Source organism: Desmodus rotundus, chromosome 10 (genome assembly GCF_022682495.2).
Source record: "Desmodus rotundus isolate HL8 chromosome 10, HLdesRot8A.1, whole genome shotgun sequence".
NCBI classification, from domain to species: Eukaryota; Metazoa; Chordata; class Mammalia; order Chiroptera; family Phyllostomidae; genus Desmodus; species Desmodus rotundus.
This window is the reverse complement of record NC_071396.1, coordinates 113,187,562-113,204,397: the sequence shown is the minus strand read 5'-3', so window position 1 is coordinate 113,204,397 and position 16,836 is coordinate 113,187,562. Positions and strand designations below refer to the sequence as shown.

Below are 16,836 nucleotides of genomic sequence, written 5' to 3'. Positions count from 1 at the left end.
CGACAGTGAAGTAACTGGGTATTCCCGGGAGCCCAGCCTCCTCGGCAGAAACCATCCATCACTGTATAGATTCATGGTTTTACTTCTGGGGAAACAGGTTTGTAAAAACTCGCTTTGGAACTAATAGCTTCCAGTGTCGTCTCCTCCAGTGACAAGCCTGTCCTCCAAGCCCAGCCAGCCTGCTCTCACTCAGCAGGGGCCGCGGGGCTCCAGTTCCCTCTGTATCGGGGGCTTGTGGGTGCCCTTTGGGGCCCAGCATTCTGAGCCTGTGACACGGCTGTTGTCTCAGGGCTTGTGAACAGCAGGGTCCTCCTTCCCCCCAATGACCACCAAACCCTCCTCTGAGTCCCCTTCATCCTGGGAGGCTGTGTGGCTTCCTTCAGGCACACTGTAGAAACCTGGCCAGACAGACACTGCGTTTGGGAATGAGGGTCCCCCAGTACTGGTCCCAAACCTCTGGGCGAAGGACGCGGGAATGCCTGCGTCAGAAACGGCCTGAAAGAAAATACTGTTTCTGACAATTCGGGACGGCATTTACTGGCAGTTGCAGGTCTCACACTTGGCTTAGGAAGGACTGGGACTATCTTCCCCCCAGCGCTGAGTGAGAGATTTGGGCGGGAGGGGCGGCTTCAGGAGTGGGAGGAGGGGGTGAGTTTGCCCGCGAGTTGCCCGCTGAAATGACGGTCAGACAGCATGCGGGCGGGCGTGTGGCCCGGGCCTCGCCCAGGCGGTTGCTCCGAGCAGAGGTATTTGGCACAAGTGAGTGCTCCGTCTCCCACAGGCCAGGATGCTGCGCTCACAGCATCTGGCTCCACCGCCCACCCACGTCCCCGACAGGCTCTCCTCGAACATGGGAGGAAGAGAGAAGAGCTCCATCGGCAAGACGCACCTCCAGGCTGACGATCGTATCGGCACAGCTGCAGGACACAGAGCACTTCTCCCTGGTGCAAGTCCCTGCAGCCGCGAACATGCTTCCCGACGGGCCGCATTGCCCCCCGGGAATGACTCACTCTCAGCCCAGAGCGTCCAGCAAGCAAGTATTGCTTTATTGCATCTATTTCCTAACTACAAAGATAGCTGACACAAATGTCAAACGTTTCCTTCCCACGGGACATCCATCAGAAATGTTTCATGCAGGCCTAGGACGCAAGACGCATGGTGGGGGCTGGGGTTACAGGCAGGAGGGACGCCCGCGGGGAGCAGGGCCGTTGGGTACGCAGCCATAGAGTCCGTTCTTCACAGGTGTGTGCAAATGTGACAATATGGCTTTCAGGGTTTTGTTTCTTTTCTGTGAGTTAAAAAAGTAAGACGTAATCACACAGAAGAACACTTTAAAAATAATTCTGGTGGGCGAGCTCTCTCACCCAAGGACCTGCACCCACGGCTGCAGTTCAGGATGGCTCCAGGAGGGGGCGTGACTTCCTAAGGCACAAGGATCGGGTTACACGTGTTTCAATTCAACCATGCTTTTTTTGGTTATGTGTAATAAGCTGTTAATTGTACAAAACGCAGCAGTAAAGCCTACACTACCCCACCTGTTAACAGGAGCTAATCTGAAACCTACTACAGTCGCCGCATGTTAAAACGTTGCTTTTGGTAATCGTTTTCTTACATGAAGCAGAGTTATAAGGCTTCTGTGAAATAATAATCTTATAGCTGAACAAATATATTACACTCCCTTCGTAATGTTATTTACAGTTACTTCCCAATTTGCCATTTGGTAACACGGGGTGTTCTGAGCGCACCTCCCCCCGCTTCTAAAGTGCTCGGTTATCTGCACGAGATGAGAAAACCAGACCTGCCGGGGGTGATGTACCCCCGTGGAAGTCACTGAAAAGCCAGGTTTAGATCTCCGATGCGCCTCCCCAAATGGATGCTGGTTACTGCTGGCTCGGAAGCCCTTGCTGGGTGAAGACCAAAGACCACCTGTTATTTATTATTTATACATAAATATGTGCCTATATATGTACATACATGCAAATGCAACATCCGTCCTGTCGCGAACAGATTTCTTTTCTTGTCCAGTAACCTATCTTGTGCTATTCAACCTACTTGTGCTATGTTCGAAGCCAGATTAAAAAACAAAACCCTAGCATGCTACAATGAACAATCCTATGGTTTTAGTAACACAGGGGAGGGAAAGATATTAGAAAGAGCTGAGATGACAAACTGGAAGATTTCTGAAATGCACTGAATGAGGCAACAAAATTGGATATTCAGCCGCCCAGGAAAAGTTGGAAAAAAGTAGGAAACATGTGTCAGGTTTTTCTCCCAACGCCTAGCTAGCCAGTATTCTCTTAATTTACACAAAGTCTGATAAAGCCTCACGATGAAATGTTTTTATAGCTTTGCTCCTACAAATACTTTCCTGGTAGCAAATTTAATGCTCAATCCTACGATGCCCTGATGCGGTGGTTGGGTTAAACAAGGCACTTCCAGCACTGAAATCCAGGGTGCCCCAGGGCCCAGTGGTGTCGGCTGCCAGGTGGGGTCGTGCCTTCGGCGGGTCCGTCTCCTGCACTCACCCTGCCCCACCCCTTCATTTTCTTCTTGAGATGACTTTTCCTTCAGAAGATGGAGTGGCCCTTCCTTCCTTCCTTCCATCCTTCCTTCTTTCCTCCATTCCTTCTTTCCATCCTTCCATCCCGTTAAAGAGCTACTTCTTTGTATTGTAATAAATCTCCGGTAAGTTGGAAGTTCTGAGTGGTACCACGTGTGTTCCGTTTATTCAGTCAGAAGTCTGCATGTTGAACCTCCACAGTCACTCGCTGAGCTGACACCATGCGGCCTCTGAGTAAGCTCTGACGTCGCCAACTACGAATGGGTGTTGGTGCTGGAGAGGTCGTTTCGTATTATTTCATTTACTGCAAGAAAACAGAGATAGAGAACGCATTAGGGAAGCACGGCTCTGCATAAAACTGTAGGTAAGCCACCAGAAATTCCGTCGGCCACGCTTTCGGGATGTTGCGTGCGGCCTGTGAAAGGAACCAGCTTCCTTCCCGCCTCGCGCCATGTCCTCAAGGTGTCCTGAGCCAGCAGTGCAGCTGCCCGGGACCTGGCTGCTGTGACCGAGGTGCCGGTGGTTGTACAGTCGCTCCTCTGACCAGAAACTGGACTGGGAGCCGGCCTCCACCGTCCCTGTGCACCACGGGCTCCCCCAGGGTCCTGGGGGCATCTTCTCCAGGCAGGCGAGCACCGCTGAGCGGTTTGTGGGTTCACAACACTAACAGCTGGCACCCACATGGAAGCACCTCTGGGAAGACCATGCTCGTGACTGCCCCTCAGCCTCGTCGTCAAGTCTGAGAAAAAGGGCCGACACCGGGGGGTGGGAGCCCCTCTGTCGGGGCTCTTCCTTCGTCTCTGTTTCCTTGTCCGTGGCCACTATCAGCCTGTGATTTTTGGCAGCCGGGGAGGAAATGAGCAAAGGCCATCGTGAGCGAGCTGCACAATACCCCCTCCCTCCATCCCCGATGGGCATCCAGATAGGGGAAATGTCACCAGGGAGGTGTCACCACGGTCACTTTCCTGACAGAACTTGGAGGTGGGGAGCACATGCTCACGTCACGGAACTGCCGGGCTTCCCTCTGCTGCCCAGATAAACTCCATGTGTTTCTGCAAAGGCCCCGGCCTGTCCCAGGGCGGCTTCCTGAGCAATTAGTCGGTGCGCATTTCATCACCCCCCACTCCCTTCCCTAAATTCCCTTTTCACATCCACCCCCCGACTGTTTTCAAGGATAACAATAATAAAACACGGTCAGGGGAACCAGGAATTGTGTCATGGGACCTGATAACAGAACTCACTGGCACCAGTTCACAGTCAGGAACCCGAGCTGCGATCCCCAAACCCTGGCTCTTCCCAAAGGTGCGGCCTGGCCTGGACCCAGGGCCCTGGCACCCACCCGCTGCCCAAGTCCCCTGCTGCCTGGCCCGCCCGCCCGCCCACCCACCTGCGAAGGACACACTGCGACCCTGCCTGAGACACGGATGTGACATACAGCCACCTGACATGCAGCCACCGTCTCCGCAGGTGGCAAAGGGACGGCCGGGAGGCCCTGGGAGGGGCTCTCCCTCCTCTGGGGGGTCCTCACAGCTGTCAATGGGGCACAATGACGCCCGGAGCTCAGACCAGCCCTCAGGGCAGCACTAGTCCGGGAGTGTGCGCGGGGTGGCTCCTCAGCGGCACGCAGGCAGCCTTCCCACGACGGTCCCAGGTCGGGGCCATCGCCACCAGCCCGGGGCGGCTTTCTCCCTCGTTCTCCTGGCCTCTGCCCCAGGCCTCGGGCCGAGCTGCTTCCTGACGCACAGACGGGTGCCCGGGACACGAGGGGAGGGTGCCCTTCTTCCCCATGTCACTGGTCACACTCTCGCTTGCTCGAGAGGCACATGTCCGACTTGTGTCCGGCAGAACACGGCCACATCAAAGACCATTTAACAAAAACAACCAGAAGCCCTGAGCTTCTACGATGTCATGTCTTGGAGAGCAAAGGGCCAACTGCACCGCGGGCGTCTCACCCGGGCCGGCGTGTGCACACACTCAGGAAGACAGGGCCTGTGCGCAGAAAGCGGAGTCCCCGGGCGGGGGACAGACGCCAGCGGCCGCACCCCGGCGCTGCACAGCACCCCACGCCGGCTTCTGCGGCCCTGGGCGGCCCACGGTAGCCTTCGTGGCCATCGTCTCATTCACTCCTGCACTGACCACCGGCCACGGGCACAGCAGCGGTGGGGCCAACGGGGCAACCGCTCAGTCAGCGATCCTGCAACAGGGCGGCGGCGGCCCCGGGAAGGTGGAAACGAAGGCCACCGGGGTGTCCCAACCCAGGGCAAACCCAGCGCCAGCGCGACACACCCGGGAGCGGACACTCCACGGGCAAGTCAGTTGTAAGAAGGATCCCACAGGAAGTGACGGCCCCACAGCAAGAGCTGGGTTTCAATTCTTACCCAATAATCAAGGCTGATCAAGCCCCAGAACACAAACCTGATAAGTGACAGGGAGGTTGAAAAGGTATAAAGAGCAATAATGATGGAGAAGAGGAGGGAGGCTGAGGGGGGGTAGTGATGGAGAAGAGGAGGGAGGCTGAGGGGAAGCAGTGATGGAGAAGAGGAGGGAGGCCAAGGGAGAGTAATGATGGAGAAGAGGAGGGAGGCTGAGGGGGGGGTAGTGATGGAGAAGAGGAGGGAGGTTTTAAGCTAATAATGAAGGACAATAAGAGAAAGGTTCAGGTGAAGTAACGGTGGATAATAGGAGGGAGGTTGGATGGGAATAATGATGGAAATGAAGGGGAAGCCTGATCCATAATAAATAGGAAAATGGGCGTATGAGGTGAAATAACAATGGAAAACCCAAAGAAGGCCTGATGTGTCATAATTACGGGACTGACTAGGATCCCTAGGGGCTACCGTGATGGAAGGTAGCCTGCGTGGCAATAGGAACGGGGACTTTGATGGAACCCTGACAGGGAATAGTGATGCGGATGGAGGAGGAGCCCTGAAATGAGTCCTTATGTGGAAGAGGCGGTGGCCTGAGCTGGAACAGGATGCTTGTGGAAGGGGACTCCTGGTGGGTTGTCATGATGAGGATTAGGAGGGAGGCCTGAGGGGCTGTAACTTTGGGAATGGAAGGGTATCTGAAGTTTATTAATTGTGAGAATTGGGGGGGTTCGGTGTTGTAATAGGAATGGGGACTAAGAGGGACGCTTGAGCGGTAATATGAGGACAACAGAGAGGGAGTCCTGAGGGGTAATAATGATGTGAAAATGGAGGGAGGCCAGAGGGGTAACAGTCACGGGAAACTGCAGGCTGCCCTGAGGGGTGATAATGACGGGTGACCAAGGAGTAATGGCCACGGGGGTCAGGAGGGAGGCCCGAGGGCGTCTGATGACAGGTGTTGACAGGGTGTCCTGAGGAGTGACGATGATGGGGACTGGGCGGGCGATCTGCAGGGTAACAATGTTGGGAACTGAGGAGGAGTCTAGGGTAGAAAGAATAGGTCTTGGGAAGGAGTCTGTGGGGTGATGACGATGGGGACTGAGAGAGGAGCCCTGGGTGTAATAATGATGGAGAAGAGAGGGGAGGCAGTAAGCAAAGAAGCTAGAATCTTCTAGTTCCTCAAGTCTACACAGACCACAGGAAAATAACATCTGTTCGACAAGATAAAAGGGGAAGAAACTTCAGAAGTGGGCTTCCCCTACTGCCCACGGGGGCACCTGAACCTGGTGGGAGCACCCACAGTGGGTGGGAGTGGGGAAATCACTCAGCGTGTCCTGAGCTATCCAGGGCCCTCATTCCCACCACATGGCTACTTTGGTGCCGACCCTCCTTTCCGACCCCCCTGGGGCCGTCAGGAGAGTCAGGAGGCTGGAAGGGACCATCGAGCGCGCAAAGTTCTTCGTCTATCGTCGTGGTCCCTGCCTCCCTCCCAACAATGCGTTGGTTGGAAGTGCTGGGCCATCAGACCCTGCCTTGGCCAAGCCCAGGAATATCAAGCTGGGATCACGATGTTGTAGACGTCTTGGGAACTTACTCAAGAACCACCGCAGAGGCGCAAACACCCTCCGGGACCTTCCCTAAGCACTCCACGGGGTTGGCGTGTGAGGCAGCAAGCCAAGACGGACAACCACATGCTGCAGAGTGGACGACGCCCCGCACAGCTGTCTACACGACGGAGGGTGGGCGACCGCAGAGCCCCACTCTCTTCCGTCGACGCAGGCTGAGCTACAGTCCGGTCAGAAAAGCCCCAGCGGCTCCCGTGTCACAGAGGGACGAAGAGCACATCAGGGAAGGCCTGCTGAAGGTCAAGTGTCTTCTCTGATGGCTGGGCTGAGAACCAAGGCATGGGACCCTCTGGCCCCACTCCCCTCCCGGCCACAACTTCCTATTTCTCTTCCATGAGGTCATGGTTCCAAGTCCACAGTGGCCCACAGCCGCCCGGGCTCCACGTGGGCTATTTTGGGAGTGGCTCTCTCTTTGATGTGGTTGTGTCGATGACACCTACGCTTTCCCACAATGTCTTCTCTCTGCTGATAGTTTCCATTTCTTATTCAGCTTTTCCACCTACACCAAGGTTTTTCTTGATACAAGTATTTTGAACTGCAGGTAACGTGACCCTCACCGCTCGTCAGAGACCTGAAAGCGGAACCTTCGCTTTGCCTCATGTCAGATGTCCCTCAACAGGATGTGGTGAGCTGTTACACCACAGTTGGATTTAATAAGAAGGGTTTTTCCCTTATATTTAATTTTTCTCTAAAATGCTCCTCAGGTGGAAACTATTGCTTTTTTCTAAAACTTCTGTGGCGGTTTGAAGCCCTGGTCTAATCGGGGATACGAGCGCAGGATGTGTGTGCCACGCACACCCAAGTCCACCTCTGCGTACACATCTGAAATGGAGTGGAAGGGAAACAGCTTTTCTTTTTAAGCACAAAGGCTAAAATGTACAGGTTTTTACCTGTACTTACATTATCTGTAAGGAGGAACTAAATTCTTCCTAGGATGACATGACCTCTCAGCTCTTCACAAATTGTGCAAACGAAGGTGAAGTGTCCTTTTTAAAGTAAATGTTTGTACTTTCATAGGAGTCTCTTCTTTTTGAGTGCGATTTTGGAAAAGTTGACAAAAAGCCGCGAACTGCAGTGAAATATCCGAGTCCGTCTCTCAGTTCCACCCACGGGTCTTGTATGACTATGGAGCACAGCCCGTCCGAGTCTGAGTACCGTTTACTGTGTTTGCCCCTCTCAACGCCCAGCTTTTAGGTGAAGTTTCCCCACCTTCCTGAATTCCCGGTTTCTAAAAGCAACTGAGGATCTGAAGTCCCATTTGCAGGACTGAGCAAAGTGCTTACTCAGCCAAAGCCCACGCAGCCCCCAGGCTTCTCAGCACTTGCAGCCACTGCTCTGGACCCTCCCTACGAGGAAGGAAAGGCAGAAACCGTGACTGCGAGTGCTGTCCTGGACAGACCATGGAGGGTTCAGCTGAGAGGCGAGCAGGCTGAGGCCAGGACTTGGGGACCAGAGCACAGCCGCCAGCCCACACCCCCTCCTCTGGCGGTTCTGCGCGCGTCCAGACTGTGCCTGTCACTTCCTAGGAAGGTCACGTGGGGCTTGAAAGCCATGGCCGGGGTCCCCCGCTGATGCCGCGAAGGTGGATGGACACAGGGCTGCTGTTGGCGCCTGTGCCTGCTGTCCCCTCCCTTCCTCATTCCACCACCACTGTCCCCTCTGTCTGGTCCTCGCTGGCTTCGCCTGCTCAGCTCTCAGACGCGAGGTCTGCAAGGGGAGGAAGATGAGGGCACAGCTAGCACGTCCTTGTTGGGGCAGCTTCTCTCCAAAAGAGCCAACCACCCACACCCACTGCCACCACCGCACACACACAGGTGCTGTCCTGCTGGAGCCAGAAACATTTCCTCTTTGGTCATGTCTTCAAACATTTTTTGTTAAAAAGGAAAACAGGGACGCGACCAAAGGAACTGCGTGGGGCCTGTCCGATCACCCATTTTCCGCTGCGTTGTGAGAACACAGGACGCGTCAGCATTTCCTTTGCTCTGAAACCAATGGCAAGTGAACCGAGTGCCCAGGGCAGATCTCGGGGCCGGGAGATTGCCCACACGCCACCAAGGCTTCCTTCAGAGATCCCACCCGCCAGGCCCTGGGGCCGCGGTTTCTCATGGGAAAGGTGGGAGGAGGCCTGGCCGGGACCGTGCGGAAGCCCTACCACGGGGGCACGCTGCCGTTGTGAGTGCTCTCGGACGTGGTGGCCGCCCACTGTGCAGGCCTCCTCCTGGCCGGTCGGGACGGGCAGGGCCCAGGGATCCAGGCTGCTGACCGCAGTCTGCACGGGTCTGAAAACAGCAGTGAGCAACCATGATCTCGTCTGCCCGAGGCTTTGTCACCCACTGTCCTGCCCCCTGCTCTCTGGGAGGAAGCGACAGGGTGCTTCTGTGTGGAGGGACTTGGCATGAGGGGCCGACAGTGTCACTTGAACCTGAAGGAGGAGGAAGCCCAGGCCCTGACAGGTAGTGTGCCCCTTAGATCCCCAGAAGCACAGGACGTCAGGTGACCAGACTTAAAGTAGAAATAGACCCCGGAGGAAAAGCAACCCCCCAAACTGACAGGAACCACAGAGAGCATGTCCAGGTGCACTCGACCTCAAAGACGGCCTGACGTCCCACGGTCCAGATGGTGCCTGGGCCATGTGACACTTTCTTGGATGGCAACCAACGAACTCTGAGACCAAACTCCTGAAACCTTGTGATTTTGCCACTTTCCTCAGACCTGCATTCTGCCTGTGTTTGTGGCACAGGCTTCCAACCGTCCCTCAGAGAAGTGTGAGCCAGCGGCCAGTGCTGGGGGCCTGTGGCCGTCCTTCTGAAGCCCCGGCGCAGGGTCCCTGCGCCCTGAGCACGTGCTGTGAGGAGACGGGGCTTCTGCAAGACCAGGTCCTGTTCCCTTCCTGCCGCTGAAGCCCCATGGGATGAGGCTCCCGCACAGGGTGGCCCTGAGGGTCCCATCTGTGGAAGCACAGGCTTGGCCAAGACCCCTTTCTGCTTTCTGAATCGGGGACTTTTCAGTCGTCACAGACGGAGAAACAAACAGATCAGAGCTCCATGTGCTGGGGAGTGGAAAGCACGCGAGCTCCAGGGCCTTGTTCCCAGCTCTCTGGGAGGGGGCGCAGTTCTCATTATGAAGACAGGACCAGAGAGGGCAGGAGGCGGGCCAGTCGTCACACAGCAGGTAAGCCACATCGAGGGGGGAACCAGGCCACTGTGGGTGGGATGCGGGGCAGTCAGTTCCGCACATGCCAGCAGAGTGGGTGGGGCTGCAGGCTGGCGGCTTCCTTGGCCTCTGGCCTGTTTTCTAAAGGGCACAGCAATTGCTAAAATGCTCCATCAAAGCTCGAATCACCTGCTTCTATCAAGAAAAGATGTGTGTGCACACCCTAGCACTTTCTGGTAAACTTTCAGTTTACTGATTGTCGGAAAAAGATGAAAATCGTCGGGCACGTGAGTGAAAGTGACAGTGGTCTGAAATTAATGCAAAGTCTGAGCCCAACCATGAGGCGCACAGGTTCTCACAAAAGACAGGAGATGGCGGGCGAGGCGGGGCTGTGCCGCTGCGCTTAGTTTCCCTGTTTCCTACGGGCACACGCTCCCTTTGTCATCAGGACACACGCTGCTGCGGGTTTTCATTTCCGCCACACGGAGTCGGCAGCACGGCCCGGCCCGTCTCGGACACAGCTCGGAGTGACAACCAGGCAGAGCCGCGGCCCCACGCCCGGCCCCCGCGTGCCCTGCCAGAGGTGTGGGCTCTGGGGCAGGGAGGCCAAGAGGGGAAGGCGTTAGAACTTTCTAGGTGGGTTTTCCCACAGACACTGATCCTAGTTCCTCAGGGACTGGGTTTGGGCTTGAAGAACAAGAAATCTGGTTCCCAAGTCTAACCCGGCCGTCGTGTCCTCCTTGCCTTTTTTTTTTTTTTAAATTAAGATGGATACGGACCATGCTTTGCAAATCATACATTTACCAATTAAAAAAAAACCCCCGTATTTGTTGACATAGGTGCCTATTGGCTCAACTACATACAAACTTCACAGCATTTCCCTCTTTTTCAGTAGTTGTGTTGGCCCCACGAAGGAAACCAGCTGAACCAGGGAGTTTAAAAACCGAACGGTGTTTGTCTGCTGCCCCTTCGTGAGCGAGCCCGGCAGGGACACTGTTGTCTTCCTGCTCCTGGTTTTGCAACCGGCTAAAGTGCTGGTTTTCCATGAAAAGAACTACTTTTTTAAAAGCCACCACTGCCCTTTAAGCCAAAGCAATGTGGGAAACAAACAAGCCTCATGATCCCACTACGGGGTCCACACAGGACCCTTCCCACGTTGCCCCCTGTCCCGCGGACTCTCTACGGAAGCTGGCAGCCCGATGACGACCTGCTCAGAAGCGCACTCGGCCCAAGAGCGGCTCTGACTTCCTCCTCCACACCCTCCGAGGGGCAGCAAGATGCAGCGTCTCCACAGGGCCCGAGGCATAAATGTTTTTATTTTTAAGGAAAAGCCAAAATAGCTTTTTGAGGAGCAAAACAAAACAGGAAGGACATTCTCATTCCTAGAACTTGGAGGTAATTTTAACAAGTACTTTCTAACTTTCCCAGAAAATACACCTTTAGCTAAAGTTAGTGTTGTAACCTAAGAGCATAATAATTTAGGTGGACACAGGAAACCAGAAATATCTCAGGCCAAATCTGTCCTTAGAGAACCAGCTTCTGGGAAGGGTCCCCATTGCTGGCTGTCCTAACCCTGGACACTACCCACTGATTCTGGGACAGCTGTCACTCTCTCCCGGGGTGGGGTGGGAGGGAGCTGTGACCCCCACGCGTCTGGGGTTTCGGTGGACCGGGGAAGACCAGTGCTCATGTTTTCCGCTGGTCCTCGTTTAAGGAATTACAGGCGGTGTGAGCTGAGGAGGTAGTAACTCCAGGATTAGAGCCACTTACAGCCACGATTTAGAGATGAGAGCAGGGGGCGGAGCACATGCTTTTGTTCTGCGGGGACAGTGCATCTGCCCTGGAGGAGAGGCCCTGGGGTTGGGGGGGTGCTGAGGAAAGTGAAGTGGTCTCTCTCATGTGGGTTTGGTATCTTCAGAAGTCTGCCGTCAGTAGCTGCTGCTTCCCCAGGGGTGCTGGGTCCAAAGTCCCCTGGGGGCTGGCTGTGCCACCACGGCCCCCTCGGCGGCTGGGCTGCTGTCCGGGCACGTCCTGCACCGGGTGCCGCCTCGGCCTGGGCGTTAGCGACGGGGGACGTGGCGCGAGGGCACGGCCGCCACTGTAACTCTGAAAATGCAGAGTTGCCACATCACTAAACTATTTCACTTTCTGCTTTTTTTTCAAAGATGTTTTGCGAAGCAGTGGAAAATAATACAGTTTCTCAAGTTTCATTAAAAAGTAAGTTCTCGTGTTACCTCGGGTGTCCTGGACCTATTTCAGCCTTCACTTATTTTTATCTTTTTAATCCTAATCAGCCACTGCCACGGGGCCTGCTATTTTCGGAAGGAGAGAGTGGGACAGCGGTGGGACTGACTGACAATAAGTCACAGTTTTAATAAAACATGACCCTCCCCCCTGGATGTGGGGCTGGCTGATGAACACTGTTGTTACACGGGACTGCCAGCCATTAAAACAGAATAATTTTCCTACCTTCGGTGCTGCTTCCTTATTTAGCCTGAATTCTCCAAATAATGCAAACGCCCTGGGTGGAAACTCCAGCACCCGTGGGGACGGCAGCCACGTGACCGGGCATTCCCGCAGGCCGGACCTCCTCGCCTCCCTCCGCCAGGCGCCCAGGCGTGCGCCGGCCACATCGCCTGCCCATCAGTTTATCTGTGCCAGGCGCGCTCCGCCATCGCTCACTGGGATCATTAACCAGCCAACAAGCCTTTTTCCAGGGCTCCCTTTGTGACACTGTAAAACACATCCCCCCAAACGGCACAATTCCTAGTCGAACAGAATTGACAGAATTGAAAAAATAAAAACCGTAAACGCTCCTTTAATTAAAACAACAACAACAAAACCCAAATGGGCCTGGAGAGGGACAGGCTGCAGCTGGTCAGGGCAGGTGGGCCTCCTCCGCCGCTGCTGTGGAGGGCAGGTTCTCTCCCGGCCATTCACGTGCGAGCTCGGGGGGACTCAAAGTCAAAGGCAAGAGCAAAGTGTTGCTGTCTTCTCCATGGGACACGAAGGGGATGGTCAAAGCCAGCCGCTGCTGTGAGTCTGGCTGTGAGAGGGCCGCCACGGCCAACCAGACCTGGGGCAGCCCGGCCCCACCAGGTGCCAGCTGGGCGCTCGGGGCCACCCACCAGGTGCCAGGTCTGGGTCAGAAGGTGCTGTTCAGTAGGAAGTGCCCGTTCCTGAGTTCACGGGAAGTGAAACCACACCTTGTCTTTAAATGGGCCTCTGAACAAAATCCTCACCTTAGGAAAGGATTATTAGTAATTTTGTTAGGTGTAGTCCTTGAGTGGTGACCGGGGAGAAAAACGGCCACTTCCGAGATGTGTGTGCCTGAGGGAGGGTGGGGGGAAAGGCAGGAGGTCTGGGATCTGACTTTTACTGTCTCGGTAGCCACAGCTGAAGGACACAATGAAGTAGGGGTGCCCTGCCGTGCCGTCCTGGTTCTGAACCTGGGTGAGGGGCGTGCAGACCCATTGCACTATTCATGCTACTCCGGGGGAAGTTTGCAATTTTCATAATGAAAAACCAACACTATCTCCAGAGAGACACTGGAGCCCGAGGGAAGCTGGCGATTGGCTGGTGAGCCCCCAAGTCTGGCCAGCTCTCTGGGCACCCAGGAGAGGCAGAGGACACCAGGGTGCGGCCGTGTCGAGCGGCATCCTGGCCCTGGCCCTTCAGTACACCCAGAGGGCACTGGGGCTGCCCCTGCTCCTCGTGACACTGGGGACCGGCCGTGTCACGTGGGTCCGGGAGGAACACGGGTTCTCAGGCCCCACTAAACTGGAACATCTGAACAGGAGCCCCAGATCTGATCCGCACCCACACAAAGGTCTGAGACGTGGGGGGCTGTGGGGGCAGCCAGGAGACACAGAGAAGAGGCCGCTTTGTGCCTCAGGAGAATCCTGCCCTTAATTCCCTTCTCTCGTGCTGCTCCACGTCAAAACATCCCAAACCTCACTCAAGTCTTCGAGACGAAACTCTGCACTGGTTTTTGTGTTTTTAATTGGAAACATAACACTACAAGGGACATTTGCTTGAGGTTTGAGGATCGCCTAAAAACGCTGAGGCATGCAGGGCGGAGTGACGTGCAGGCTGGGGAGCGGCTGAGGCTGCCACGTGGCCGTGGAGCTGCAGGGGGCAGCGTGGCCCTGTGACAGCCACTCTCGAAGGGCCGGGCACTCACCTGGGGGCTGGAGGTCAACGGCCAGCCGGTGGGTCCCAGAGCCGACTGCGGCTGACTCACTCTGCGGCAGACGCCCCGCAGGTCTGCAACCCCCAGGGCGTGGACTTCCTCTCACAGACTCTGCCTGGGCCACTAGTCTCCAGCAAGGGCTTGCCTGGACCTTTGGCGGAGCCCCACTCACAGCTCCCCGCCCTGCACGCCCCCACTTCCCGAGGCTGCCTTTGCCTCTGGACTCCTACATCAGGTCCCAGATCTTGCCTATCCCCCTGGGGGTCCTGCACACAGCCGGCCACGTGAATCCACTTGCCCCAGGCCCACTGCGTCCACAGCCCACTTGCCACTGGCTCTCGACTCCGGGCAACCTCCGCTCTTTCCCACTCGCTGCCCGAGCGAGTGCTGCCGAGATGGACATCTGTCCCTGAGAGCCCCGTGTGCCCCCACGGGGAGACCTGTCTCGTCCTGCCCCGCAGTCTGCTCCAACCCAGCGGCAGCCAGGTGTACCCCACACCCTGCCCTGTAGTCCAGCTGTGAAGCCACCACCCAGGATGCCCGAAACCTGCTCTCAGTCTCTCCCGCCCACCTGAAGAGAGGCCACCTGGTGCCCCTTCTGTGCTGGAGGCATCCCTCTGGGCCCCACCCTCGCTGCGTGGTTCTTTCGTGGGCTTGTCCACACCCCCACTAGACCGAGTGCCCGCTGAGGGTAAAAACTGCACTCATGAGCGTGGACAAAACCGACAACACAGAGCCTGTGCTTTCCCTCCGTAAAGGTCTGAACAGAAAACCCAGAGGAGGCATGAAGAGAAGTGTGCGCAGCCCCCCAGCTGGCCAGCCCGCCTTAAAAATCCCTAATTTGGAAAACGAAAGGAAGGCGAGGCCGAGTCCGAAAACCACAGGCAAATGAGACAGGTCCCATAATCTCCAGGACGTACTGACCCTGGAGTGGAAAGAAACACCCGAGATGGAATTTTGGAATTGATTATCCAATTACTAATCTTTACAGAAGCTGTTCCGACACCGCACGTAATGAGCAATTCATCAAAGCGCACCCGGTGTCACGGAGGCGCAGCCTGTGCAAAGGCCGTTAGGTCCTGCTAATTGTGCATTAGGGGCTCCCGTCCTCCTACACCGAATCCGCAGGGCCGGCACACACGTGCACCGACTCTCGGTAACGGGGACGTGCCCCCGCCGAGTGCCCAGACCAGCAGCCCGGTGGGACCCCTGAGACCACCTCTCAGCACAGGTGCTGGGGCGGCGTGGCTGACGGCCCTGGACAGAACGGGCGGAGCCGTCAGCTGCACTTCCTTCCTGAATGCGGACAGGATGCCCGGGGTCACCAACAGGGGACTGTGGTGCAGCCAGGGACACCCTCCCACATTCTGGGGAAAATTTTTTCCGCCATCTGCTCCCAAACTTGACAACCAGGGACGCTCTCCTGGAGTGACACTGAGCATTGTTCCTGCCTGAGCAGAGAAACCTGCTCAGGTGCAGAGCAGACAGCCCGTCACCTTGGCCCTGGTCTTGATTCCTCTCAAAGTCCCTTCTGACCCCACCCTGGTCCCTCAGGCTCTCTCCAACCATCACCCCTCAGTTCCCTTGGCATCTGGCCAGGCACTGCACAGGGGCACCGCCCTGTCCTCTCGAATTGTTACCTAGATTCTGCCCTAGTGTTTGCCTCGCTCTCTCGACCCACTAGAGTTTGAAGGGGTCAGGGACCTGACTTGCTCTGCATCCGCACGGCCCTGCGGAGCCAGAACTCAGCATGGGACCTGCACACGTGGCCGCTCTCTGGCTGCGGAAGAAGCTGGATGACGCCCCCGCCCCCTGTGCAGGAACACCCCCCCCCCCCCCCCCCCCCCCCGCCGAAGGGCACGGTTACTGCCTGGGAATCTGCGTGGTGTCTGTCCTCCGCAGGTCTTTCTTTCCGGGGGGCTATGAGCTACCTGTTTGGAAAATGTGGTTTTAATTCTTATGCTGGCTTGTCTAAATTTGTTTTCCGAAGAAGCCTCAGAGGAAAGACTGACTCTGTGGAAAACGAGTGATTTGGAGACACCTGTGAGCCATCGATGTTCATCGGATGGGAGGCCAGTGAACCCGTTGCTGCCGCTGGACTGAGGCCACTGGGGCTGGGAGGGGACAGAGACCCAGACGGTATGGAAGGGGCCCTGAAGCACAGTTCAGGAGTTGGGGTCAACATCCTGCACCTCCACAAGCTATAGGACTTTTAAAATCCACTTCCACGTTCAAGAGCAAAAATGCACATGTTACCAAATGCCTTAAAAACTCCCCATGCACGTGTGTGTGTGCATGCGTGTGTGCGAAGACCTGATGAGCCGGGCTATGAGGCTGGTGAGCGACTCTACACCAGTGGGCTCCTCTAACCAGCGGCACTGAGGGGAACTGCCACTTGGTAAGAGCACTGGACATGGCGAGGGAGCAGGCACCGCCTCCTGCTCACACCCCACTGCTCTCCAAGCCTCCCCCCCCCCCCCCCCCCCGTGCCAGGCCACCCACGTCTCAGCGACTCGTGCGCCCAGGAGACCTGGGGCTCTGAAGACTCAGCAAGGCGGACAACAGAGGGGAGCGCCGGTCAGGAGCGTGCTCAGTGGACATCGGCATTCACTTGCCCGGAGGCCATGGGGCCTGCTGCCACCTGGCCCTGGGACCAGAGAAAACAGGGCGCCCGCCCGAGGAGGAAGCTGCGGGCTGGCAGGGCCGGGAGGGGCTTCGGAAAGGCCCCCTCGGAAGCCCGGGTCACAGCGAAGCTCCCGGGAGCCCAGCAGCTCCGGAGAGCGAGGGTCCGTCCATCCGTCGCCCACTGTGCGAGGCTTTGGTCTGCGTTATCACGGCAGGAAGCTGCACGCAGGGTGGAAAGCTGGCACTCGATCCAGTGGAAACCACCATTTCCCTCTTAGGGAGCGAGAGAGATTGCACAAAGCATATCAAACCTCC

General features: G+C 56.5%; 1 protein-coding gene and 1 long non-coding RNA gene across 5 annotated transcripts in view; one reads left to right on the top strand and one right to left on the bottom strand.

Annotated features, from left to right (window-relative positions):
• Window positions 1–1,031: 1,031 nt before the first annotated feature.
• NFATC1 (nuclear factor of activated T cells 1) overlaps window positions 1,032–16,836 on the bottom strand; it is an 89,721-nt gene continuing 73,916 nt past the window's right edge. For all 4 annotated transcript variants that reach the window (XM_053912450.2, XM_053912453.2, XM_053912451.1 and 1 more), the window contains one exon: window positions 1,032–2,864. In XM_053912450.2, the coding sequence (XP_053768425.1) occupies window positions 2,815–2,864 (50 nt within the window). In that variant the 3' untranslated portion in view covers window positions 1,032–2,814. The remainder of the gene's footprint in view (window positions 2,865–16,836) is intronic.
• Window positions 8,358–12,807, top strand: LOC123478688 (uncharacterized). The gene is made up of 3 exons (XR_006653978.2): window positions 8,358–9,722; window positions 10,597–11,099; window positions 11,870–12,807. It is a non-coding gene; the product is annotated as an uncharacterized lncRNA (long non-coding RNA).